General features: G+C 38.8%; 3 protein-coding genes across 7 annotated transcripts; 2 read left to right on the forward strand and 1 right to left on the reverse strand.

Moving 5' to 3' along the window:
- Positions 1–6,865: 6,865 nt before the first annotated feature.
- On the forward strand, positions 6,866–7,243 carry LOC122010591 (protein GLUTAMINE DUMPER 3-like). The gene has a single exon (XM_042567110.1). The coding sequence runs from the start codon at positions 6,866–6,868 to the stop codon at positions 7,241–7,243; it is 378 nt and encodes a 125-aa protein (XP_042423044.1).
- A 1,244-nt stretch (positions 7,244–8,487) lies between these two features.
- On the forward strand, positions 8,488–21,531 carry LOC122007856 (pumilio homolog 5-like). Of its 5 annotated transcripts, none has more exons than XM_042563383.1 (10): positions 8,488–8,652; positions 9,947–10,530; positions 11,359–12,836; positions 12,933–13,194; positions 13,309–13,416; positions 14,384–14,596; positions 14,695–14,805; positions 16,256–16,450; positions 20,787–20,955; positions 21,130–21,531. In XM_042563383.1, exons 2-10 carry the CDS (start codon positions 9,958–9,960, stop codon positions 21,153–21,155), a joined length of 3,135 nt encoding a protein of 1,044 aa, XP_042419317.1. In that variant the 5' UTR covers positions 8,488–8,652; positions 9,947–9,957; the 3' UTR covers positions 21,156–21,531. The 5 variants fall into 5 exon arrangements, 4 of the variants coding, with proteins under 4 accessions (XP_042419317.1, XP_042419318.1, XP_042419320.1 ...); XM_042563384.1 differs by having other exon boundaries at positions 12,933–13,074; XR_006119135.1 differs by lacking the exons at positions 20,787–20,955; positions 21,130–21,531 and adding an exon at positions 16,061–16,177 and having other exon boundaries at positions 16,256–16,356.
- A 648-nt stretch (positions 21,532–22,179) lies between these two features.
- Positions 22,180–26,232, reverse strand: LOC122007857 (probable serine/threonine-protein kinase PBL17). The gene is made up of 6 exons (XM_042563387.1): positions 26,006–26,232; positions 25,278–25,597; positions 24,814–24,949; positions 24,015–24,151; positions 23,433–23,556; positions 22,180–22,945 (listed from the first exon to the last, which is right to left on the reverse strand). Exons 1-6 carry the CDS (start codon positions 26,034–26,036, stop codon positions 22,362–22,364), a joined length of 1,332 nt encoding a protein of 443 aa, XP_042419321.1. The 5' UTR covers positions 26,037–26,232; the 3' UTR covers positions 22,180–22,361.
- Between the last annotated feature and the right edge of the window lie 27 nt (positions 26,233–26,259).

Below are 26,259 nucleotides of genomic sequence, written 5' to 3' on the forward strand. Positions count from 1 at the left end.
TTGGTCAAGCAGAAAGCAACATTGTGTTGCTCTATCCACTACGGAAGCTGAATACATAGCCCTAGGAGAATGTGCATCTCAATTATTATGGATAATGCATACATTAAAAGACTATCAACTAGAATATAAAAATATAAAAATCTTTATTGATAATATCAGCTCAATTAATCTAACAAAAAATCTTATTCACCATTCTAGGACTAAACACATAGAGGTAAAACACCATTTTGTAAGGGATCATGTAGCTAAAGGTGAAATTGCACTCAACCATGTTGAATCCAAATCAAACCTAGCTGACATCTTTACAAAACCTTTACCTGAACTTGAGTTCAGTGCACTTAGAAGGCAAATAGGAATGGGTTGGGTAGAGTAGGTGTCTTATCTTGTTCTTATTGTTGTCTTTCAAATTCTAGGAAAAATAAATTTCAAAATTCCCAATTTCCTAGATTTTTCAAAATTTTGGAATTAGCCTAAGCATTTCCCCTAGAATCATGTTCCCCTAGAATTAAGCCAGAGCATCTCACAAACACCTAGGTTTACCTTGATTGTGTTTGACAGACATAGAACGGCGTGAGATGTATAGGGTTCAGCCTGGACTCAAAAATGCTTATATCTGTGCATCGATATGAGTCTGGGCGTTAAACACGCAATAAACATCAATCAAATCAAGTCTTCTAGCTCTAGTTAAATCTAACTGGACCAAATTGACTTGACTTGACTAACCATGTGAAAGCTGTTGCCCTATAGACAGTCAGCAAATAGCTAAAGGTTAGACAGTTGGTAAAAGACACTTAGTTTTCTGATTAAGCATGTTTTGATCTTTAGGGCTCTGATACCTCTTAAAAATCAATCTATTAAACTTGACACATGCTTGGATTTAAGGACCAACTGACTTATTAAAACCAAATTTTAGATACTTTGCTCCTTCCTTGTCCTAAAATTTAAATATTGATTAAACTTAAGCTAAGTTCTCAAAATTCAATACTTGTTAAAAAAAAAAAAAAAAAAAAAAAAAAAAAGAAGCTAAGCTAAGTTCCAATCTTAATTTTCAAAACTTTGTTGAACTCAACTAACTTTTTAAATTAGTGTACAGTCTCCTAATAACATCATCTTTTCACTTAGCTAAAAATAAAAATCTCAAAATCTAGCTATTTTGACTACTCTTAATTATTTTTGATATATGGCAAAGGGGGAGAGTATTGTAAATGTAAAATTCAAACTTAAAATAATATAAAAGGGGGAGTAAAAGGGGGAGCAACAGTTAAGGGGGAGCATATAGTTGACACTAAAAATTAGCAAATTTGCCTTGTTAAATATGTCTATCTATTCTTAGCAAATTTACCTGTGTTAAAAGTATTTATCTATTCATCTGTTTACTTAACTTTGAATTTGAGTTGTCATAATCAAAAAGGGGGGGATTGTTGGTGTGGGAAGCATCTGACGATCGAACTCGTGTTTTGATAATGACATAGGATTCAAAGTTAAGGCGTTTTGTAATCTAACAAGTCTGCTTGAGGATTTCAGGAAAGTCCTAACTGCGGTTGGGCAAACGTGAAAACCCTAGGGGGTGGTAACCCTAGATCATAGGGGGTGGTAACCCTATGCGAAAAGTCTTGGCAGGTCGATGACTTCAGGCAAAAGTCCTAGGGGGTGGTAACCCTAGGTGGAAAGTCCTGGTGTCGCGAACCAGGTGAAAGACTGGACTAGCCGGGAAGCGGAGGTCCAGCAGAAAGTTCCGAAGCGTCGAGTGCTGAGCAAAAGTCCAGTCGATCTGGAGGATCGACTGGCAATAGGTAAATCTCCTGAGTGGAGTAGGTAAGGACGCGTTCCCCGTAGAGGGAGCAGTAGGCGTCGGGTCGACCTAGTGTTTCCGGTCGGAAATTCGAAGTCAGACCCGGACAGTCCGGAGACTGTCATAACAATTCTTATCATATTCATTCTGTTATTTATGCTAACTTTGTGTTGCAGGATATTGTTTGGGACTAACACATCTTGCAGGTACAAAGAAATGGGGTTTTTCCTCGGATGAACAGTATTCGAGGCGCCTCCATGGAGCTTGGAGGCGCCTCGGGTGCAAAGGCTGACCTGGCTGCGAAAGTTCATTGAAGGTGCCTTCATGAGAGTATAAGGCGCCTTGGAAGGCGCCTTGAGCAGGCTATAAGGCGCCTTAAAGGGATGAAGTTCGACCAGATCAGATTTGATCCACGCGGAAGACTCAACAGCATGGAGGCGCCTTGAACACCCTTTATATTTTCGACCAGCACTTCAAAACATCAAATTTCAAGTGATTCCAGTGCTACGTGCTGCTCCAAAACAACGTTTCGAAGTGCTGCTACTTGTGCCCGACGACCAGGAGCTCCGGATCTTCATTTCTTTGTCGTCGGTATAATTAATTACTGTCGTTTATTGTACTTCAATTTGTAATTCTTATCGAGCTTATAGTTGTTACCCACCGGAAGCGATCAAGGATCGCGGGCCTTCGAGTAGGAGTCGCCTTAGGCTCCGAACGAAGTAAAAATCCTTCGTGTCTGTGTTTTATTTATTTTATTCCGCTGCATTAACTCTTACGCTTTTTACGATTCCGATACGAACGAAATAGCCGCGAGTGCTATTCACCCCCCCCCTCTAACGCTTCTCGATCCAACATAATCACCGTCAATGGGGCCTTCAGAGATCATACTGACTTCTCTTACCACGATATTTCTCTAGTTCTCTTCTTCTCGGGTCTGTCGTGGTTCCTTGCCTTGGTTATCCAATATGTCGTCTTGGTTTTCCATTACTTGATGTGTGCTAGTCGGGTAACAGGAGGTGATGTGGTTAGGAGCTAATTGCTTCAGGAGCTGAGGTGCGATTTGAGGCGGTGGCAGACCTAGATTGACCTCTCGATGCGTTTTCTGAGCAAGTTGATAATAGTCTCTTGTATCGTGGGTCTTGGATAGATGGTAAGTGCAAAATCGAAATACCCACTGGAGGGGTTCGGTAAAAGAGGTCTGAATGGGCTCTACATGTTGTACTGCTCTTGCTTCTCGGACCAGCGGAAGATTCAGTCGAGGGTCTTTGGGTCGTACTGTAGGTGGTGGTGGTTTTCGATCGGCTTGGTTGATCGGAGCTAGGACAGCCACCTCCTTCTTTTGGGCGACCTGGACTTTTTCTACATTAATGTATTTAACCACCTTCCCTAACAAGTCATCAAAGTCCTTGTGGGCTTTCTGACGAGGGCTTGAAAAAATTCTCCTTCTAAAAGGTCTTGAGAGAAGACACTTATTAATATTTGTAAAGTAGCAGACGGAACATCTAGCGTCACTTGGTTGAAAAGCTTGGTGTATGCTTGCAGGGATTCCTTGGCCCCTTACTTGAGCGTGAACAGACTCAAGATAGTCTTTTTATACCTCTTGCTACTGTAAAGTGGTGTAGGAAATAGATTCGACTAGCAGACGGTCAAACCATCTGTGTGCCTAACCTAAGAGAGTGTGGTAAAAAACACTCAACATTTTATTGCATGACTATACTGGTGCAGTAGAGCAGCGTTCTTGAATCTTCGGAGGTGATCTTTAGAATCAGTGTTGCCTCCATACTCCCCAATCGACAAAGGTTAAAAATACCTATGTTGCTTTTCATCTAGTACCTCTTGAAAGAAAGGTATGATGGGTTGTTAAGGTGATTCCTGAGTGGCAGGAGCCTTTCCTTATCTTGGATCATTCTGGGATGAATTTTCAGCCAAAGAGAACTGCGACCACTCGATTTTAGCGCAACCTTCCCCAGGCACTCGAAAAAATGCTTGGCGAAACTCAAACAACTGCTTCTGCTTGGATCTTTCCCTGACACAGGAAACTCCTCTACCAAGGATGTAGGTGTCCATTGCAGGTGAGAATCCATGGCCTATTCTTAGGACAGTGCTTGCGCCTTGGCATTCATAAATAGCTTGTACTCCTCCGGTGCTATGGCAACGTTGATTTTACCGGCTATGTCCATCCTTACATTCCAAAATAGGTGAATGTTTTCTCACAAATAACGTCAAATTTGATCTCATCAGAAAGCTGAGTAGATGAGTGGCCAATAAGGAGGTAGGAATATGGGCAGAGGAAGGACCTAGAGTTAGAAGTCGCGAACCTGCGCACACCACAAAGAGAGTAAACATGAACATTAGAGCGAGAACTAGGGAGGGGGTCTCTGGCGCAACACTTTAATGCTCAAGTTAGAACCGTAGCCTCAGTAAAAAAAATGAGGAAGAAGATGAACAGTAGAACAGTAATGTGGATGCGTGTGTATGCTACTTGGCCAACGGAAATGACCCCTTTGTATATCATCTCTCATAACCTCCGTAATAATGAGGTGCTAGAGAATGTCCGGTGTCATAATATGTCGGGTAGTGGAGGATGTAGGACATCCCTCCCCTAGGCAGAGGAAGGTTCTGTTGCGTGTATATGTCAGAGTAGCGGAATATTTCTTGGTGAGTAGTTGTTGTTCTTTAACAGATGGTTGTGATTATCTGATAATGTTATCTTTTAGACAAGGTTTTAAAATTCTCTAGCCACTACTCGGGTGCCAGACTAATACCTAGCGCCTAAGCCGCTTAGGCGGGGACTAGGCGCCGCTAGACGGATTCCACGGTATCAGCATAAATTACATAATAAATCATATTCTATAACTCAAACACAATAACATCAAATTTAAAATGAGTATAAAATTACATAAGTAATAAAATATCATAAATTTATTCTACTTCTCCATAATTTTCATCATTATGACCCTCTTCTTCTTCGGATGCAAAATCATCCTCGCGAAGTTCTCTCATTCTAGAGTTTCTTCAGGATTATCTGATAAAATGACATTTCTAAAAGATGAGACTTTGGTCAATCTTTAACTTAATCGTGTCCAAGTCGTTATGAAAAATCAAACAATAAATTTGTTTTCAAATCGATTTCTCCAGCCTTTTAACTCTCTGGTTTTTCATAAATGTGGGCTTTTTTATTCACTCTAATTTCTCCGGCTCTGATTACTCAGTACGATGAAGATAAAGTGTGGTACTAATTAATCACTAGGGCAAGCCAATAAATCGATTTTCATGTAGGACTAAAGTTTAGAGCTTATAAAAAAGTTACATTTCAGTTTTTTAATTGAGTTTTAAATTTAAAATCTCAAACTAAAAAAATCATGAAAATTGACAATTCTACTGATTAGTCAGCGCCTAAGGTTACCTAATCTTACCTAGCTGCCAAGGCCGCCTAGGCGAGCCAACTAGCATGTTTTCGGTGCGGTTGGTTGGCGCTTAGCGCCTAGGCGGTTGCCTAGGTCGATTTTTTTAGAACACTGCTTTTAGAGGGAGTCCGATCAGTTTGGAGCAGACCAGATTTAGGTTGGGAGCCATGCCCATGTGAGATGGGGAGCCAAGTCTAATTGAAGTCTGATTAGCTTGTGATGGCTGGGTTTATATTAGGAGTCATGCCCAAGAGAAGTGGGGAGTTGAGCTCCGGAGATCTGATCGACTCTAGGGTCGATCAGATTTGTGCTAGAAGTCATGCCCATAAGAAGTGAGGAACTGAGCCTTGGAGGTCCAACCGATTAGGGTCGATCGGGTTTATGCTATGAGTCATGCCTATGAGAAGTGAAGAGTTGAGCACAAAAGGTCTGACTAGCTCTACGACCAATCAGATTTATGCCGGGAGCCATGCTCATGAGAAGTGAGGAGCTGAGCCCTGTGGGTCCCACTGACTCTGGACCGATCAGGTTTATACTAGGAGTCATGTTCATGAGAAGTAGGAAGCTCAGCTCTGGAGGTCCGATCAACTCTAGTGTCGATCGGGTTTATGATGAGAGTCATGCCCATGAAAAGTAGGGAGTTGAGACTCAGAGGTCCGACCGGTACTGGAACAATCAGGTGTATACTAAGAGTCATGCCTATGAGAAATGGGGAGCTGAGCCCCATTGAAAGTGGTTCGTTCGGCTACGTACACCTTAATTTAACTATCATTTTTTTTCTTCAGATTTTAACTATCACCTCACCTCACTTTAATGTTGATTGCTATATTATCTTAATTATCGACCCCACACCTCACCTCACTTTAATGTTGATTGCTATATTATCTTAATTATCGACCCCACATTATGATTGAGGTCACTCACAATAACGTATCATCAGAAACGGGAAAGATGAAGTGCAGAGACGACACCTTATTTGACACACGGTTGAGCGTCAGTTCATTGTAACAAAAGACGAATACGCTCACCCTCAACGCCCCCCGTCAACCCATCCCAGGGCCAACACAGTTAAGCGTCAGTTCATGTGGCAAAAGGCGATTCGCTCACCCCCAGCGCCCTCGCCAACCCGTCTCTAGGTCAACACGGAGGAGGTAAATCACGGGTGGCTACTAGCCATTAGTGCAAATGGCCAAGACATGGGGGAAGTTATGCTCGGTCACACCGAGTTTCGACCCCAAGATCTCATGTAACAACACCCCATGTCTTAACCATCGCACCGCCCCAGGGGACGTTGCTCCTTCCGAATTGAGGATCAAATTAAATTGAATCGGAATCATCTATCTTATTGTCTTCGTCACTTTGTCTCATGCTATATTCCACTCCAAGTATCCATATGATATCTCGATATAAATATGAGTTTCGTGCCGAAGAACTCCAGTTGCATTATTAGTAAAAGATAGCGCAACAAATATCTTAATTTGCAAATAAATGCATATATATGTTTGATTATTGCTTTCCAAATTTACATTTGAATAATTTATAAAATTTAGAAAATATATAATTTTAATATACTTTTTTTTGTCATGCCACTTTAAATATCAAACGCGCTTCCAAAATCCACACTTGCTCAATTCAGCTCACTCTTTTCTCTTCGTAGTTAACAGCTATGCGGGCGCTCACCGGCGCAGGTTCCTACTTCCTCTCGGCGGAGGCGCCGAGCACGCCTCCCGGCGGCGGAGCTCACTCTCAGCGGAAGTCGCCGGTGCCCTACCTCTTTGCCGGCCTGGCGGCGATGCTCGGTCTCATCGCCTTCGCTCTCCTCGTCCTGGCCTGCTCCTACTGGGGCCTCTCCCCCCACTTCGCCCCCGCCGAGCAGCACGAGGAGGGGAAGCCTCTTGACGACGGCGCCTCGGCCAAAGACCCCGCCGCCCTGGAGGACGGCCGCCTCCTCGTCATCATGGCCGGCGACCGTGCGCCCAGCTTCATCGCCGTCCCCATTGTCTGCGGCGACGCGAGCCTCGGTGACCCCAGAGGCGAGTGCTAGGGCTTAACAAACCGTCGTGGAAGGTGGCCGGAGAGAATTACAAGTTTAAGTAGCTGTGCATACTGTTTTTAATGCTGCTTAGTCGTACTTTTTAGTCCTTTTGAATGGAAAATTCATACTTCTGAGCAAAATCGTGTATAATTTCTCGACTTTAAAATCTGAAATTACATCATTAATGAAATTGAAGAGCGGGACGCATGGCGTGAGGACGCGGCGAGACGAGATCGATCAGTGATGCTATCGAAGGAAGAAGAAGACGAGAAAGAGGTACACGTGTCCCGGGCGACCCTGCTCCCGCACTGTTTCGCGTCACATCCCCCGGATCGGTTCCAAAGTTGCAGATCTCAGAGATTTATTACTGTTGAAAAAATTAGAACGATTATTATTTTCTGCTCGCTTTTGTATGAATGTTAAAAAATACTCAAGATGACACGCGGCATGATGATTGAGATATATAATTAAAAAATTATATAATCAGTTGCATGGCCGAGCGTGCGACTTGCGGCGCCGGCCCTACACGTGCTTATCGATAATCGATGTGCTTGTGCCCGCCCACACACCTGTCGTTGGATGTGACAACCCTGCCGCACACCAGCCGGTGACCTTAGTTTCCACGTCATCCTTTGGTTTCGCTTAAGCGATCCCGCCGTAGAGATCCAGTCGTTCCACGGTGTCCGCCGTACGTTTATAGAAAAAAGAGTGTCCCCACACCTCCCACCATACGTGCATCGGGTACAGGGAAGGGTCCATCGTAAGTATTATTAACTTTACACACCATTCCACCTATACGAAACCAGCACGCCATAAAATGACACGTGTACTGCTCCTTCCAAGGTTTAACGCAAGGAGCCGTTGATCTAACTGATTAAGATTCGCCTAAATCCTCATAACATTGAAAAACATAATTAAACGAATGGGTTACCTCATGCGTGGAATACTTGTGGCACCACTGAAGCTTTCAAAGTCATTTCCTCACATTTCGTGCTCCTCTAAACTTCCTGATTAAATTAATAAGCCAATCAAAACTGCGTCGTTTATGCCAAAAACAACCTTATGGGGCCATCTGCTGAAAATGTACCCACTCGTTGGCCCACGGCTCCTTGTGCATCACGTATTCAGTGGACCCACGATAGGGCGGATGAAAAGGAGGGTTTCTAATACGTGAGTTAAAAGTCGTGGTGCTGGAGGGGTATTATAGTCATTTAAGTTCCCATCGGCCGTAAGAAATTTCCAAAAGCCCGGCATTTAAGGGGTTTTAGAAGCGGACGCCTCGGGGGAAGAGCAAGAGCGACGGAGAGAGTGGTGGCCGGGTAAAGTCTGTTATTCGTCTCCTTTAGTTGGGGTTCGACCGATCTCCGAGGAATTGCAGCTACTGCTGGTTTCGGTCGCGGGACAACGTGTGGGAGAAGGTAAGAATCCTCTCCGGCGGAGTTCTCTCCTGTTTTTCCTTCCTTTACCTTTAGGGTTTGTTGACTGCCTTGTTGTTGTCGTTCCTTGGAGATTTCGTAGCGCTAGTCGATGAATTCAGAGCTTGGTTGCTGTGGCTGTGTTTGGTGGGTTGGGAGGTTTAAATTATTCCGTTGTTTTTTTTTAATCTGAAATGAGTTTCAGCTGCTTTTCTGTTTTTATGCGTTTTGATGGTTTGGGTTTCAATTCAATCCATAAAGTTAGGGTCTTTGTCATTTTTCGGTTGATTGGGGTTTTGGGCGTTTTCTCACTGGAAACTTAGCTGAGCAAATTATGAACTTTAGAATGTTCATTGTGGCCAGGCGAAGCGCTCGCCCACTTTAGAATGTTCATTATGGACTCTGAACGAGTGGTTACATAATTTAATTACACCATATCGCGGGTCGCAGGGCATGTATAAGATAAATATTTGGTTTTCGTGGTTCTATTGGCTAATTTGTGGAATGTAGTAGCAGCGTTTTGTCCTTTTTAAAAAAATTTAATTGCCTCAATTGGTGCAGGGCAACAGTTTATGGAGGTTAGTTGACTAGATATACAGAATTTTTGTTTTTCTGTCAAATATGTTGATTTACCCTATCGTATTATGATGATTATTGAGTGGTTTTGCATTCATCCAAGGCACTGTTTTAAGGAATTCGCTAATAAACTTCAGAATCTGGCTGCCAGCTGGTGCCAACTGAAAGAAAAGATTGATTTGCAAAATAAACCATATGTGTTTGCTACATTTATCTATTTTATTTGTGTTGACTTTGACTGAGCTCGTGAATTCTTTGGTTCTGAAGCTTATTTCTAGATCAAGGGAGCCATGGAAAGTAATGAACTGAAGACAATATTTTGCAAATTATTAGACATTTTTAACACCTTGTATCTCCAATGAGACAGAATTTTGCTTGATAATACTTCTCGTCTTGCAGAAATTCCTCTATTTTTGTTACTTTGATATGTATGTGTTACTTGTAAGCACTTTGTGTAATCCATAGGTCAGATCAAAGTGGTTCATAACTTTTATTTGCCTATTATTAACTTGATGGTTCAAACTTTGGCTTTGCTTAAGTATGTAATATATTTATACTTGCCATCCTAGGTATCAGTTGTTTCTCTGTATGCTGAAACTTGACTGCTTTAAACGAGTTAACAAGTTTACCTGGAGTTCTAATATTACAAATAGTACAGTGAAAATTGACAAGAATGCACTTATTTTGACACACCTGGACCTTATCTATGTGGCTTTAGCAGATTCCAAATAAATGGCCACGGAGAGTCCATTGAGATTTGTTGGGAATAGTGGAGCTGGAAGTTGGCTCCTGTGTAAGGATACACCAGGAATTGCTTCAACTAGTACTTTATCAGAAGAGTTGGGATTACTTTTGAAAGGGCAGAAATACAATGGAACAAAAAGTAACACTGGCCTCAGCCGAAGTGGAAGTGCACCTCCTAGCATGGAAGGTTCTAGTGTAACATTCGATATCTTGCAAACTCTGACTGATCGCTTTGACGTCAACTTGGATAGTCTTCAAAATTGCAAATCTGAAGAAGAACTCCGAGCTCATCCAGGTTACTTAGCATATTACTGCAAAAATGTGAATTTAAATCCAAGGCTTCCGTCACCTCTTATATCTCGGGAGAATCGACACTTGATGCAACAAATTGGTTCCATTGGGAATAATGAAAAACTTATTTCCTTCAATGACAACAGCAATTCAATTTTCTCTGTCTCACAACATGCCCTTTCTACTCATAATGAGGAACCTGAGGATGATAGATCACCTAGAATGTCTCCATTGCAAAGAAGGCACATGAACCCTATAGATTTGGTAGAGGTGATAAATTTTACATAAACCAGTTTATGCATTTCAATAATATTCTTCTTTGAAGCATTATCTTTTACTTCTATTTAGCCCTCAGCTTCCTTGCTTTATAGCAGTTAATTATTCTAGTTTACATAATGCATAAAGAGGTTATTTATTGTACATGAAATGGTTGTATCAACTATCTTATAAGTTAACTCTGTTTAGTTTGTCAATTTTAGTTGTTAGCGTAGAGCAATGAAAGCAATGTGTTTCCTATATATTATCCCCTTGAATTGTTGAGATGATATGAAACAGGTACTTAAGAAGGAACAAAGGAATTGAGTTACATTGCCTAATTTCCAGTTATTTGAAACAAATGAGGAGCCCTGATGATTGTGAAAAATGACTATCAGCCAAATTCCTTCCGCCAACGTGTAGTGCCTATACCACTAGTATGCATATGCATGTTTTGGAGATTGTGACTAATTAGTGCCTTTTGGGCATACATTATAATAAATTTACACTTCCAGTGCTAATTGAGCTGAGGTTTTAGTGTTGTTGTTAATAGCAATCATTGAGTAAAGAGTGTACTCATCTCCCACATTAGTACTTAGTTTTGTTTGGATGGGTGTCTAAACCCTTCAACAAGTGCAATGTTTGAAATTTTTTAATCTTGTTAATTTCAAATCTTTATTAGCTAGCCATATAGCTGCCAAGTTACTCCAATAACAAGCTTTTTGTGTGATTGCAATCACCATTGTTTTGAAGCATTTTTTTTTTTATTTATGAGTGGCATGCATGGATATGGATCTTTAGTTTTATTGTACTCTTGAACCATAGTGTTTTTTAACTTTTCAGGAAGACTTGTTCGAAACTCAATGTCCTGTATACAATAATCATTCCCAACATCCTAACCATTCTAAAACAGAGCGAGCAGTTAGTCAAGATTCCCTCTCACACCCTCTGCATAATTCTTCCACTGACTTGGCTAACCCAGAGAAGATAATACCTAGAATTGGTACTGATGGTTGTACTTACTTAGACTTACAATCAGGTGGGTTATTGTTGAATGATGATCTGGGGACCATGCCTGGTCACTTAGCTTCAATTGAGAAGTCAGTGAATTTGCAATCAAGTCAATATGAATCAAGCAATCGAAGCACCACATTGGGGGATGGTGTTTCAACTACCGGTGGAATTTGTTCAGATCCTGGTGACATTGAAAATGAAGTTAGGAAGTTAAAATTATCTGCTCATAACCTCAAAAATCATCAATTATGCCAAAACCCTCAGCAAGTTGGCATGCCATCACGTGGCTCTTCTTCTCATTCTCTAGGTAATGAGTCTCAAATTATTGCTGAAGGAATTTCTCATTCTCAGGGTATGGGCTTTAGCTTATCTCATGGTCATCCTGGTCAACCGAAGTTAACCTCAGCTGATATGCAATCATCATTGCAATCTGCTAGTTTTGCCCCATCATTATATATTACAGGATCTGGATTTGGAACTCCATACTATCACAATTTTCAATTTCCAGGTTTACCTCCTCAATTCAGCATCAATGGATGCACATTGAATCCCTCAGTAGTGCCTCAACTTATTAATGTGTATCCCCATCCCCATAGTTCAATTCCAGTGCCTTTTGATAATCCAGTGGGATCAAACTTCACCGCTAGAGCTTCTGAGAGTCCCAGTGGGGGAGGTATTGTTTCTGGAGTTGATATGCACTACAAGAACTATGAACAGCTAACTGTTCAGCCTCACTTTCCTGATCCCTTGTACGTACCTTTTTGTCAGCATCCCTCTGTGGATGCATTTCAAACCCCAGGTCAATATGATCCAATGATCTGTACGGTTGGTGCTATTGGAATCATACCAGGTAATTGTGATGCACAAAAGATTTCAGGTTATCCTCCCCATTTAATTGATCATAGGCCTCAAATTCCAAGAATTTCTGCAAGCACTCCTGATTCTACTAAAGGAATTCCTTTTAGTCCCAGCTACTATGGAAGCCCTGCTAGCATTGATGTCATGCAATTGCCAAGCTCTCCACTTGCCTCTCATGTTTTTATTGGGTCTCAATTGCCAAGCTCTCCACTTGCCAGTCCTGTTTTTATTGGGTCACCAGTAGCAGGTGCAGGTTTTTCAGGAAGGAAAAATGAAAACATTAAATTTCCATTTGGTTCTGAAAAAAACACAACTGCTTCTGGATGGAAAAGCCAAAGAGGATGTGAGAAGGTTGATGATCCATTGCATTCTTTCTTGGAAGAGCTGAAGTCTAATAAAGCACGAAGATATGAATTGTCTGATATTTCTGGGCGTATTGTTGAATTTAGGCAAGTTTTATTCCTAGCCTTGTTTTTATTTTTATAAAGTATCTTCTCGGTATTTTTATATTCTTTTAATCAGATGCTGTGTGCTTTTTGCATCAGTTCTGATCAACATGGGAGTAGATTTATACAACAAAAATTGGAGAATTGCAGCATACAAGATAAGGCATCTGTTTTCAAGGAAATCCTTCCACATGCTTCTTCATTAATGACTGATGTGTTTGGAAACTATGTCATTCAAAAGGTATATGCTGGAGTGTTGCATAATTTGCATCTATTAGTTTCTGACCATAAATTTGTAATAATCCTTCCACGTGCTTCTTCATTAATGACTGATGTGTTTGGAAACTATGTCATTCAAAAGGTATATGCCGGAGTGTTGCATAATTTGCATCTATTAGTTTCTGACCATAAATACTTGGTTACTCTTTTAATCTATACAATGTGATTTCTCTTTTTGATTGCTTTGTATCTTCAGTTTTTTGAGCATGGAACTCCTGAACAGAGGAATGAACTTGCTTATAAGCTTGTTTGCAATGTGTTGCCTTTGAGCCTTCAGATGTACGGCTGTCGTGTAATTCAAAAGGTATTGTTTATTTTATTGTATTTTTTATTATTTGTATTGTTTTATATAGGTTCAGGGATGCCATATATTCTTCTATACCATTTCATGTATAGGCCATTATGTCACGTGTTTTGCTAGCCCTGAAATTTGTGACTTGAATTTTCATGACATTATTTGATTTTTAAAATTATCACATGAGTTGACTCATACGAAGTGGTTAAGTGTTTGATTATATTCAAAACTGGTTAGAGACATTGTAAAAGAGGATGCCAATCAATTAGTGCCTTTGCTGTGAAACTTCACCCAAGATGCTAGTCATTTAGGTTGAATCACTTGCATTCGTATGGTATCTGAACTCATTCTACTCTAACTGGAATGATCCTTTTAAGAATGGTGTTCCTTGGCAAGTTAGGCATAAGCACATGAAAAATATATGGGATCTTCTGGGATAGACTGTGAACGTGAGGTTGTATGATGCTTGTTGGATATTGGCTTCACTAGAACTTTACTCCATAGGAGCAAAAACTACTAATGAAACTTATTTTGTTCATGAGTCTGATAGTGGTGAACTGTTGGAGTGATCTTAAAGGACCTTGTGCTATAAAAAAGTATTTGATGCGACATTAAAGTCAATTATGTTCCATTTTTCTATTAAATCTTCAATAATCAAGATTAGCTAGAAGTGTTCATATGTAGAGAACTAAGGAATAGCATGAAAACAAACTAGCATTGTTGGAAATAGGAAGATTGTTCTGTATTGTAGCAGAGTGAAAAGAATACAATTCAAATTCAGAAAACATAAGGTCAAACCTTAAAATAGATAATTTTGATTTTAGTCAAAAGGACAAATTGGTGTAATATTTTGCCAAGAAACTCTGTGGAAAGGAACAACTACCAAAGTATATCTATTCGAAAGATCATATTAGCTTTTACAGTAGCTCTGGTTTCTTTTCATTGTTGTTCATTTGATTGTCTTATCTGATTGCAGGCTCTTGAGGTTATTGAGCTTGATCTGAAAACACAGCTTGTGCAAGAACTTGATGGACATGTCATGAAATGTGTCAGAGATCAGAATGGGAATCATGTTATTCAAAAATGCATTGAGTGCGTACCTACTGAAAAAATCACTTTCATAATATCTGCATTTCATGGTCAAGTTGCAACACTATCAACCCATCCATATGGTTGTCGAGTGATTCAGGTTAGAAAAAATTCTTTGTTCTTGACTATTCTTTGCTGTTTCCATCAGTTCTTTGTACCACTCTTGATAGTCTTAATCATAATATGCCATATTCGTAGAGAGTTTTAGAACATTGTACAGATGAGTCCCAAAGTCGGTGCATTGTGGACGAGATTCTGCAATCTGTGTGCCAGCTTGCTCAAGATCAGTATGGCAACTATGTCACTCAGGTGAATTTTTTCACTTTTCCTTCAAATTTATCTTATTTTTTCTTCTCAAATGAGGTTCTTTATAATCCTTGACATCTTGGAGTAAAATAATAATCATAATTCGCAATCTCCCTTGGTATAATATTATAACCAAATGTGTAATCCAATTATATGGGCCTGATTTGACTATTAATGAGTGTGCCAGTATGGTGAAGGCATATAGATCTGTTAGACTTGTCTGACATTCATAGCATCGTTAGGCTTGAAGGTACACTAGCCAATATGCTTTATTGTCTTTGCCATTTTTTACTTTTTCATCTCATTTGCAATAGCTATGCAAATCTTATCCTGCCATTAAATTTGTATTTCTGAAGTAAATTGTCAATTTGGACATTGGCTATGTAGAAGATTCCCTTGATTACTTGACCTTAGAAGAACCGTCTGATGCCTCCTTAAATGAGCCCCTTATATTACATTCTTAAAAGAACCTCTTGTTAATTTATCTCCTTTTGAAATCAAAAGACCCTTAGTTTAACTTTAATCCTTGCTGAAATAGAATACACTAATAACCAAATTTCATCAAGAAACCCTCAACACGCTATCAAAACTTTTATTTCAATGAGTGATCACATCCTTGAGACACAAGAATCTTCAAGCAAACTAAAATTCTTAACACTAAAAGCGCCCCTATACAGATTACCTCCTTCAGAGACCAGTCAAAACGACCCTAATCATATAACTACTAGATTTTTTATTGCATTTTGTGCCTTATATCCCAAGATTGATAATCTATTGTCATATCACCTAAAGAGCTCCCTAATAGATACCTCTTCAGAGAGTGGTCAACATGACCCTAATCATATAACTACTAGAATTTTATTTGCATTTTGTGGTTTATATCCTAAGATTAATAATCTATTAATCGTATCACTAAAGAGCCCCTTGACAATCTGTAAGTTTTCTTAGTAGACCTCAAGTTATAACAACTTATGCTTAACAACGACTAAATAAAGATCCTAAATTTTCCATACTGCATCACAGATTCATTGGTTAATTTGCAATCCTTGATTTAATAGTCAAATAACTTATTCGTCATATTTCACCTTTTCATATATCCACATAATCTTATATAAATGGGCATATGGTTGCTGTACTCTTTCTTTTATCCTTGTCTGTACTCGTTTCTGTGTAGAAGTCACATAGCAGATACATTTCTTATTGTTGGTTGCTACTCTCAAGTTATGCTGATCTCCAGTTGTTTCTTATCTACCATTAGGCTTTGTCTTTATAAGTCTCATGGATCAATGAAACAAATTCCAGTTGTCGGCTGATTTTCCCCATCCTTGGTTTTATTGATTTAGATAATGGGTTTTGGTTGCCAGCTGATTTGAAGGTTGTTTAATCATTTTATCGAATATTTTCTTGTTCACCTTACATGTAGCGTAAACTAAAGAGATCCTGTTGCTTTCAGCATGTATTAGAGAAAGGAAAGCCACATGAAAGAAGCCAAATCATCAGCAAGCTATCTGGGAAAATTCTGCAGATGTGCCAGCACAAATTTGCTTCAAATGTTGTTGAGAAGTGTATCAAATATGGTAATGCTGAAGAACGAGATCACTTGATCAAGGAAATAATTGGAGAAACTGAAGACAGTGATAATTTATTGGTAAGCTGAAAAGCTTGAGAAGTTATTAAGAATATAGATCAATGTTTTTATTATCCGAACTGGTCTCTCTTTTTCTTTTTTCGGGGGGATAATTTAGCGAACTTTTTCTCATGGTTTTGTAGAAGCTTCTATCTAGTTTTCTTCTATTTTGGTTGTTCAAGTGGCTTCTAATCTGGGAATCTGATTTTGAGAATGAATAGCATGCTATTTCTTTGTGACTGTTAAAGATCTAATTGTAAATGCTTATGGCTATAGTTGTTGATATAAAAGTATCATGGATGTAAATGTAAGATGACAGAGATGTATTACTGTAAGATACATAAAGGTTATTGGGATTCACTACTTAGAGGAGGTTAAAACCCTAATAATTTTCTCCTCACCATAGTATTGGAGCTGAGCTTGTAGACTTCCTGCACCACACATGATTTCTTCTTGTTGTCTTCCTCACTGCAATATCATCAATCTCTGTAGACCCTAAGAATGTGCTGCCCAATGACTGGTCTTCTTGCAGCAAGGGTCTTCTGTTCGTTCAACAGGACACTGCTTGTCTCCGATCAGTCTCCAGATTCACAAGCAGCTTCAATTTTTTTTTTTTTTTTCTGATCGCCCTCTGCTGAATAATGACGGTCATACATTTCACTTAAACTCCTTTGAAGTAGTGAGTGACGAAGCCCACACCTTCCTCTACTTCCAGAAATGACCTCATGTCCCTTCTTGAACCGAGTCCTTCCTCAATCTTACCATTATCATCACTCAACCCACCATCCCCATCAACTCATGTTTCTACATCATTAGCACAATCACATGTACCACCTATCCCAGAACCACAAAAGAACGCACTACCTTCCCATGACATAGTGAAAGTCTATGTGAGGAGAAAACATCTTGCCTCTTTACACGAAACTCAGCCGTATCATGTATCATGAGTCTACTCGAGACCAAGTTGAACCTGAAAAGCAGCAAGATCTAATAGAACCAGTTCCACGTACAAATCCCACATTGGACCAGTCTATTTGCACACAGAAAAGGTACTAGATCTTGTACTCTTCATCTGATGCACAACTATGTCCTACTCACGTCTATCTCCAGGGTACCAAGCATTTGTGACATCACTTGACAAGATCAGTATTCTTAGTTCTGTGTTTAAAGCTCTAAAAGTTCCTAAATCATGCAAGGCAATCCTAGAGGAATACACAACCTTGTAAAAGAATGGGACTTGAAAGCTACCTCAAGGGAAAAGAACTATGGGATGTAAGTGGATTTTTTCAATCAAGCAGAACACAAATGGAAGCATAAATAGATATAGGGCTCGACTGGTGGCAAAAGGTTACACCCAGTCCTATGGGATTGACTATCAGGAGACTTTTGCACCGGTTGCAAAACTCAATACCATCCGGGTATTACTGTCTATTGCTGCTAACTTAGATTAGCTCTTGATTGAGCTAGATGTGAAGAACATCTCTCTAAATGGAGATTTTGTGGAAGAAGTTTATATGGATGTCATTGTAAGAATTGAGACAAATAGTACAAAAGGAAAAGTCTGTAAACTAAGGAGAGCCTTCTATTATAGATTTGCTAAAGTCCTTAAAGGAGATGACTACTCCTAGTCTCAAGCTGATCACACACTATTTGTGAAACATTTCCATGTGGGAAAATCTCAGTACTAACTATATATGTTGATGATATTGCCCTCGCAGGAAACATGAATCAAAAATCAAAAGGCTTAAGTCACTCCTATCTAAGGAGTTTAAAATCAAGGATTTGGGACAACTCAAATACTTCTTGGGAATGGAGGTAGCTAGAAGTCACAAAGGAATATGTGTCTCAAAGAAAATATGTTCTTGACGTAAAAAAAGGACAGTCCGGTGCACGAAGCTCCCGCCATGCGGGGTCCCGGGGAAGAATCCATTGTGCACAGCTTTACCCTACTTTTTTGTAAGAGGCTGTTTCCAGGATTCGAACATGTGACCTTTTTTGGTCACATGGCAACAAGTTTACCGTTGTGCTAAGGTTCCCCTTCAAAATATGTTCTTGACCTACTATAAGAAATTGGGTTGAGTGGATGTAAGCCAGTTGATACACCTATAGATCCTAATACCAAGTCAAGGTCTCAGACTGATGAAATGGAAGCTGATAAAGGACGATATCGACAATTGGCAGGCAAATTTATCTACTTAACTCACACTCGCCCAGATATAAGTTTTGCTGGCAGATACGTTAGCCAATTTATAGGAAATCCTTCAGTTGATCACATGGATGCTATAATTCGAATATTGAGATATCTGAAAAAAGACCTAGGAAAAGGACTCATGTTTAGAAAGACAGACGGGTGAACCTTGGAGGTTTACACTGATGTTGATTGGCAGGTTCACCTAGTGACCGAAGATCTACTTCCAGATATTGTATGTTCATTTGGGGAAATTTGGTCACTTGGCGTTGTAAAAAGCAAACAGTTGTTACTCGAAGTAGTGTCGAGGCTGAATTCCGAGCTCTGACATTAGGCATTTGTGAGGGAATCTGATTACAACGAATTCTAACATAACTCAAGCTAAAAATAAGAGATCTAATCCAAATTATGTGTGACAATCAGTCCGCTATTGTCATTGCCAAGAATCCAGTTTATCATGACTGTACCAAACATTTCATTAGTGAGAAGATTGAATATAAAGACATCATGCTTTGCCATGTGTCTTCAAAACACCAGCATTTTTACAAAGGCACTATTCAAACCCAACATCATCGAACTAAGCTTGATTATGGGTTTGGAGAGCATTTATCTCCTAGCTTGAGGGGGAGTGTTGAAATTCAAACTAGACAACTTGTTATTTTATCCCTATTTTGTAGGGATTTATTCCCTATTATTTATTTCTTAGATTGGATTGTAATTAATTCATACTTATCACATCTCTAATTTTAAGGGATTTATCTTTGTATATAAGGAGGATCATCCTATCAATGAAAGCGACACAATTTCTGTCGAACTATAGTTATATTTATAAATATACAAGTATTGTGGATGTAAATCTAAGATGACATAAAGGTAATATATATAAACAGAAAAGGGTCTAAGGCAGATTAAAACCATGGTAAATTTCCCACTTTGCCAGTGATCAAAACATCTCAAAGTGGTTTAAATTTCTTAACGTTTATTTGTCTTATGATTTGAAATATGATTCTGGACGAGTTTCAACATAGGTTGAATCATGATTTGATTCTTATATGCTAGTTTGCCATGTGACAAGGTAGATTTAGATTGCTTTTGTTGTCACCTAGCCCACCAGCATTATGTTCCGCAAGCAGTATGCCTCATGATGCACGTGCATTTTGATTTCTTTGGAGATATATGGCCATTTTAGACATAATAGTCATTTAAAAAATAATCATAATTTGTTTGAGTCTTCTAACTGCTGCCAAGCATATAAGTGAATCCAACTTGTCTCAGTATATGCAATTCACCCATGGTAAACTACAACTTTGGCTTTTGAGGTTCTGTTGGCAGCACTTGGGAAGCTTTGCAGAAAAGAACTTGCTACAAGTTTTAGCCATTTCTTTGCAGTAAACTATGCAGCTGCCATGCCTGTGTGGTTACATCCGCATTCTTATTCCTTGATACTTCTAGTACCTTGTCTCATTTGAAACAGCATCTAGATGGTACGCTTATTACGTAGATGACATGATCACGTTAGGATATGTTCAGTGGTTATTCACATTCTTGGCAATTCAGGAAACCTTGTCTTTTGTTTGGCTCTGCATGCTAAAATCTGAACCATCACTTGATTGGCGCTTTCTATTTCTAATTGGTTTTAATATTTCATGACACAGACCCAACAGCCTTTTAGATCCAAAACTATTTACTATAATTATTTTTATTAAAAATGAATTATTTAGGTCGTTTTTGAAAATTGTTGATATAGATCTACAGCTGGTGTTCCTCAGAAATTTCTATTGGAGAACGTAATGTAGATTCAAGGGCACACATCTGTTATATTCACAACCAAATATTATTCAGGCCAACAGTTTTTACATTCAAAATTATTTACTATATATACAAAATTACATTCTCTTAAAAAATTATTTAGATCGTGTTCAAAATTTGTTGACAAAGATCTGCAGTTCCAGTGTGGTCGCCATCCACTTCCATCTGCATTTTGGTTGAGTACCTTTTCTCTCAAAATATCCTGATTATTTCAGTGCAGTGAACTATGCTTTACATATTTCCTTTTGCAGCTTGGCAATAAAGCATATTTAGAGGATCTGTCTTTTCCATTGCCTTATTTCTTTGTTGATGCTACTGCATTTTGATATTTAGTCATTGCCTCTGTTCCTCTCTTTTCAGGTAATGATGAAGGATCAATTTGGAAATTATGTGATTCAAAAGATTCTTGATTCATGCACTGATAAACAACGCGAGATCTTGGTCAACCGCATAAAGGTTCATTTGCAGTCCTTAAAGAAATACACTTACGGAAAGCATATTGTTGCCCGGGTTGAACAACTATGTGCAGGTAATGGATTGTCGCTCACTCATTATTCCTTAGAATTAAGGATAGATGTCATGTAGAGATGAGCAAGTGACTTTTTTTTTTGGAAACCTTAATAGCTTCTTATATGATGTTTCCTTGTTATACTAGTCTGGCATTGTTTGACTTCATGTTTATGCTCTTCCACGGGCAATGCAGATGCTCCTGAATCACCTGAATCATGAAATATGAAGCTATGTCGCATTGTCGAGGGCCTCACTTGGATAAGCTCCACAACCTTCAACAATGCCGATGCATGTCCTGGAATTCTCCCTGATTATTTCATTGGGAGCCACAATGAACCACCTAAATTTGTGATTTGTGCAGGCCATGCTCATCTTGATAATTTGATACCTTAGGTATCTATTGAATGTATCAAATGACCTCAATCTGGTGTGTTAAAAAATTGTTAATGGTTGAAAAGTTCATGAATGCCTGTCGGTTTTATGACAGTTGATCAGGTTAACCATGGTGGAATAAGCTTGTGATTGTAGTGGAGTTTGATGAATAACTTCCGAAAATTAATATCTCTGCTTGCAATCTAAGTGATACTTGGATAAATTTCATTGTTGATTTTTAGTTTCATGATATGCTACTTCGCTAAATGCGTAAACCATTCAATGCATATGAGGTAATTACTACATCTCAAAGGTGATTAAGTTCATCCTAGATATCTCTCATAATCTATCTTTAGAGTATATAAAGAGAGATAAGTTATGGAAGTTTTTCACCGGCCTACTAAGATAAATTGGAAAGTACACGTTGCAATTAGTCCAGAAGTCTAGCATCCTTTGGTTGCGTTCTTCATTTGGAAGAAATTTTTTTATAAATACATCATAGTTAGGAATCAAATCGTAGATGTTTGGATGATAATCTGGATGTAGCTAAACATGAATAGTCTTGATTTAGGTTTATTCCCTTATCATGCCATCAATGCAATCTTTTTCTTAAGAATTTGCAATCTTTTTCTTAAGAATTTGATATCTACTAAGAAAAATTCAAGGAAAAAACGCACTAATTCAAATTATATATAGTAAAGTTTCATCATTTAACAAAAAAAAATGATGTTAAATCTACAGGCAAAAATAAATAATACAACAATAATATATCTTGTTAGGAAACACGACTTTATATGTAATAAAGTTTTATCACTTGAAAAAAACAAATATTTATCTTGTTACGAAACATATGTTAATCAGTTCGTGTAAATAATACACAACAACAATTAATCTTAATTATCCACCATGTTTATACACAAACAAGAGAAATTTTTTTTACATAAGTTGACTTATATATCTCGATTGATTATTTGCATCAATCAGACTGGAGAGGTGCAAAGGATTAATTTTATACGTGTTTTATACAAGTACATATGCAACATCAGCGACCTTCTAAGAATGCTCCACAATTCTACTACTGGAATTTGGGTCTTCATCATCATGTTTGTCATGGGACTCGAGTGAAGGAGCGAGAACATTCAAGTCAACGGAGGGTTCACTCTTGCTTCTTCCATTTCCATGCCTTTTTTGCCTCTTGCCCTGCTCTTTTGCTTCACTTGCTGCTTCCTTTTTGATTGAAGAGTCAGTACCAGTGTCATTGCCCACTTTTGAAACCTCAAAGAGAGTCACAGAATTGCCACCAGTCTGAAGCAGCGCATTACTGGCCTCAGGCAGGCCTTGAATGCTCTCGAGGGTCTCGACAACTTGGTCCATGGTCGGCCTCCTCTTTGGGTTCGGGTTCAAACATTGGTGTGCCAACTCTGCGACCACGTTCAACACTTTGTTTGAGTATTGCCCTTCCAGTCTTGAATCTACTATCTTAAGCAGCTTTCTGCTGTGCAGCAAGACTGGACGTGCCCAACTCACGAGATTCTGTTCTCGAGCTGGTCTGGTATTGTCCGTTGCCTTTCTTCCTATAAGCATCTCGAGGAGCACAACGCCAAAACCATAAACATCGCTTTTGGCAGTCAAATGGCCTGTGATGAATCAAATTATTGCATCAGTCTACAGTTCTGCATAATAATGAGCATTGCTTGGCTTCAGATGTATGGTGCAAATTCTTTTACATCAAATGTTGGGACAGTACAAGATATCCAAAAGATGCAATTCTCTTGGCATTTTGATCTCCATCAAAATGAGCATAAAGCCTTTCATGCACCCATTTGGGTAAACAATCTATCATAAAGACCATTCACTTAAGTTGACCCCATAATTTACCTCCCTTCATATAACATGGGATGGGCTATGAGGGGTGCCTAGGTGAGCGTAATTACCTTTTTGAAAAAAAGGTACATCCGCTACCTTAGCGGCCCCCTAGTGCCGGCCCCAGCGTAATTACCTTTTTGGCTACAAAAGAAGCATGCTAAACCAAATGGGTTATCAACTGTCTCTTGATGCCACGATTTTATTATCTAAATTGTCACAAACAGAGAAAAAAAATAAAATAAAGCTTGGTTGCTTTACCAGTCATTATGTACTCAGGAGCTGCATATCCCCGTGTACCCACAACTCGAGTAGATACGTGAGTTTCATCTCCCATTGGTCCCTCCTTTGCAAGGCCAAAGTCTGAAAGCTTAGCATTATAATCCTGTAAAGTAATATTATGTTCAGAATTTGTACCATGCAGTGGCAAACTGCAACTTATCAGTGTTACAATTCATGCATCCCCTAGTTCACTGGAAATGAAGTTAAATAAAGGCTGATTAATTGGTGATAGTCACATATTTTATAACTTATTGAGCTATGATATCTCAAACAAAAACTTTATAACCTCCTCCAATGGCTATGGTTTGTGGAAGTAATAAAGATGGACTTCAATCTACTTAACTACATGTTTCCATCTGCTGTTGGACTAAAATTTTAAAATGCTATTATAAATTATAATAAGTGGATGGGAGGAGACTCTCCTATTAACTATCCTTTTATCTAAAAAAATATATATGCATTACAGATTACAGTTCACTTTACAATGTAATGACTAAACATCATCATGAGGTTCACAAACTAGAAAGAATCTAATGATCTAAGGTAAAAATTAGCACATACCGCATCTAGTAAAATGTTAGACGTTTTAAAGTCTCGATAAATTATGGATCTTTCTGCCCCATGAAGAAAGGCGAGCCCTTTTGCAGTTCCAAGTGTTATCTTCATCCTAGTGGGCCATGGCATTGTTAGACAGATCCCTGTTGAGTATGGATGAAATTGGTTATTAATCTTATTTCCATTTTCCTAATAACCAATGGTTGCTACCATAAAATACACTAAATAGTTCATGCTAAAAGCAGCCGTTTACCTAAATGTTAGATATTATGTATGTTCCATCCTTCATATGTCCATGTGAATATACTATCTACAAAGTATTGCTTTTCTTAGAAGCATGATGAATAAGACTTGGCATATTTTACTCAATTCACAGCTGATTGTTTCACTGACAATGTTGCTATTAATCACCTTTTTTGGATAATTTTGATGTTAACATCATCCAATGTTGTAACTTTTAGTCACATCAGCAACAACACTCAGATGAATGTATTTTTAAAAAAAATCTGTGAAACTTCCAAAGTATTAAAAAGGCAATTTCTGAAAGAAATAACTTTGTATTTAAGTTGAAAGGATCTAATATTTTGCAGTATACCATGCTTTAAAGCAGCCACAGTATACAGCAGAAGTACGTGATTCATGAAATAAGAATGGCAACAGAATGTATTGGTAACAAGAACTATATATATATATATATAAGAACATTTCTTGTATGCAATCACAGTATAAACTACATGTAATGTTGTTACATCATACTTGGTAAATAAAAAGCACCTCTGTCTTAGGACTCAAACTGACCACTTACGTCGGAAAAGGTGCTTCTCAAGACTGCCGCAAGGCATATACTCATAAACCAGCAATCTGTAATCATGTTCATAGCAGTATCCAATAAGCTTAACAAGATTCGGATGACTTAATTGTCCAAGATAGTGAACTTCTGTCTGAAGAATCAAAAAGACATTTATTAGAAATGATTCAATATATAACAAACAACATCGTATCAAATTCAAATATCTTTCACTCACTCAAAAAAGAAAACATATAAGATTCTAATGAAGGAAAAGAAGCTCAACAATTTTCAGGATGACATCGCTTAGCAACTTCTTTCCTACTTAAAACTTAGGTCATGTTCCAAACACTTCCACCACAGAACCACCAAATATCACATTGTAATCTTTAATTTAACATGGTTAAAAGAAAGCAAAGAACAGTACTTACATCGATCATTATTAATAAAAGATATTCAACATATCATTAAACGAAAAATACCAGCCATTCCTTGTCACCCTGGACTCCATCTGGGTTCAACACCTTTACAGCAACTTGGGTGGACATGAAACCCGGCCTGACATTCTCATCAATAATACCTTTATACACAATTCCAAAACCTCCCTCTCCAAGAATTTGATCTGCCCGGAAATTCTTGGTGGCAACTCTTAGCTCTTCATGTGTGAAGACATTGACGTTCCCATATCCAGCTATCAGCCGCAAGTCTTCAACATCCTTAGCCGGTGGAAATAGGATAACACTATTAAACTGAGATGGATGTTTGTGTTGATTCGCTTGGTGCGGTGGGTTAGCAGATTCGCCTATTTCAAGGGGAAAATTCATGTAAGACCAAACCAGAAACTCATAAACACATGTAGGCGACAAATTGATTATCAAATATATTTCGTGTAATCCAGAATCGCTACTTCGGAGTAGATCTCTATTTTTAGTTCAGTGTGTAATCGTTCAGCAATCAGCTTCGGAATGACTAATCAACCAGAGACACTCTTCCTATCAAATCATAGTTTCTCTAATTACAGCAAAACTGGGGATAAATCCCAACAGGACTGGCTAGTAAATTCTTAAAGATCCAATTTTAGGAACAAGGGGCCAAAAAAAAAATCCGAAAAGCCAGTTCGCGAACAGATCGATCGATATCACTACCTAAAAGATGATTCTACTAGTGCTGAAGAGGAAGTAGTTATCTGAAAGAAGAATAAATTACTTACCATGTCCATTTGCAGACAGGCAGCCACCCATAAGCTTCAGCTTGGATTTTCTTCGCCCCGCCTAAGATTGCGGCGGAAGTCCTCAGAAATCCATTGAAACCAACAGCAGGAAGACTACCAGCAGGAATCGAGACGGATTCGCGCAGGAACGGTCACTCGCCACTCTCAGTCGATCAGTGATCACGAGCAGGGAGCGAAGAGACACATGGACATCAAAGAATGGAAATTTCTGGGATAAAATAAAGAGTTCTGAA

This window comes from Zingiber officinale, chromosome 8A (assembly GCF_018446385.1).
Source record: "Zingiber officinale cultivar Zhangliang chromosome 8A, Zo_v1.1, whole genome shotgun sequence".
Classification (NCBI taxonomy): Eukaryota; Viridiplantae; Streptophyta; class Magnoliopsida; order Zingiberales; family Zingiberaceae; genus Zingiber; species Zingiber officinale.

What these genes read in the sequence shown, in the direction of transcription:
- LOC122010591 (XM_042567110.1), top strand. Translation starts at nt 6,866, where the DNA reads ATGCGGGCGCTCACCGGCGCAGGTTCCTACTTCCTCTCGGCGGAGGCG.
- LOC122007856 (XM_042563383.1), top strand. Translation starts at nt 9,958, where the DNA reads ATGGCCACGGAGAGTCCATTGAGATTTGTTGGGAATAGTGGAGCTGGA. An exon ending in ATGGCAACTATGTCACTCAG is followed by an intron (nt 14,806 to 16,255) that starts GTGAATTTTTTC and finishes TGTTGCTTTCAG; the next exon opens with CATGTATTAGAGAAAGGAAA. An exon ending in GGTTGAACAACTATGTGCAG is followed by an intron (nt 20,956 to 21,129) that starts GTAATGGATTGT and finishes CGGGCAATGCAG; the next exon opens with ATGCTCCTGAATCACCTGAA.
- LOC122007857 (XM_042563387.1), bottom strand. Translation starts at nt 26,036, where the DNA reads ATGGGTGGCTGCCTGTCTGCAAATGGACATG. An exon ending in TGAGAAGCACCTTTTCCGAC is followed by an intron (nt 24,152 to 24,813) that starts GTAAGTGGTCAG and finishes CATACTCAACAG; the next exon opens with GGATCTGTCTAACAATGCCA. An exon ending in CTAACATTTTACTAGATGCG is followed by an intron (nt 23,557 to 24,014) that starts GTATGTGCTAAT and finishes ATTACTTTACAG; the next exon opens with GATTATAATGCTAAGCTTTC.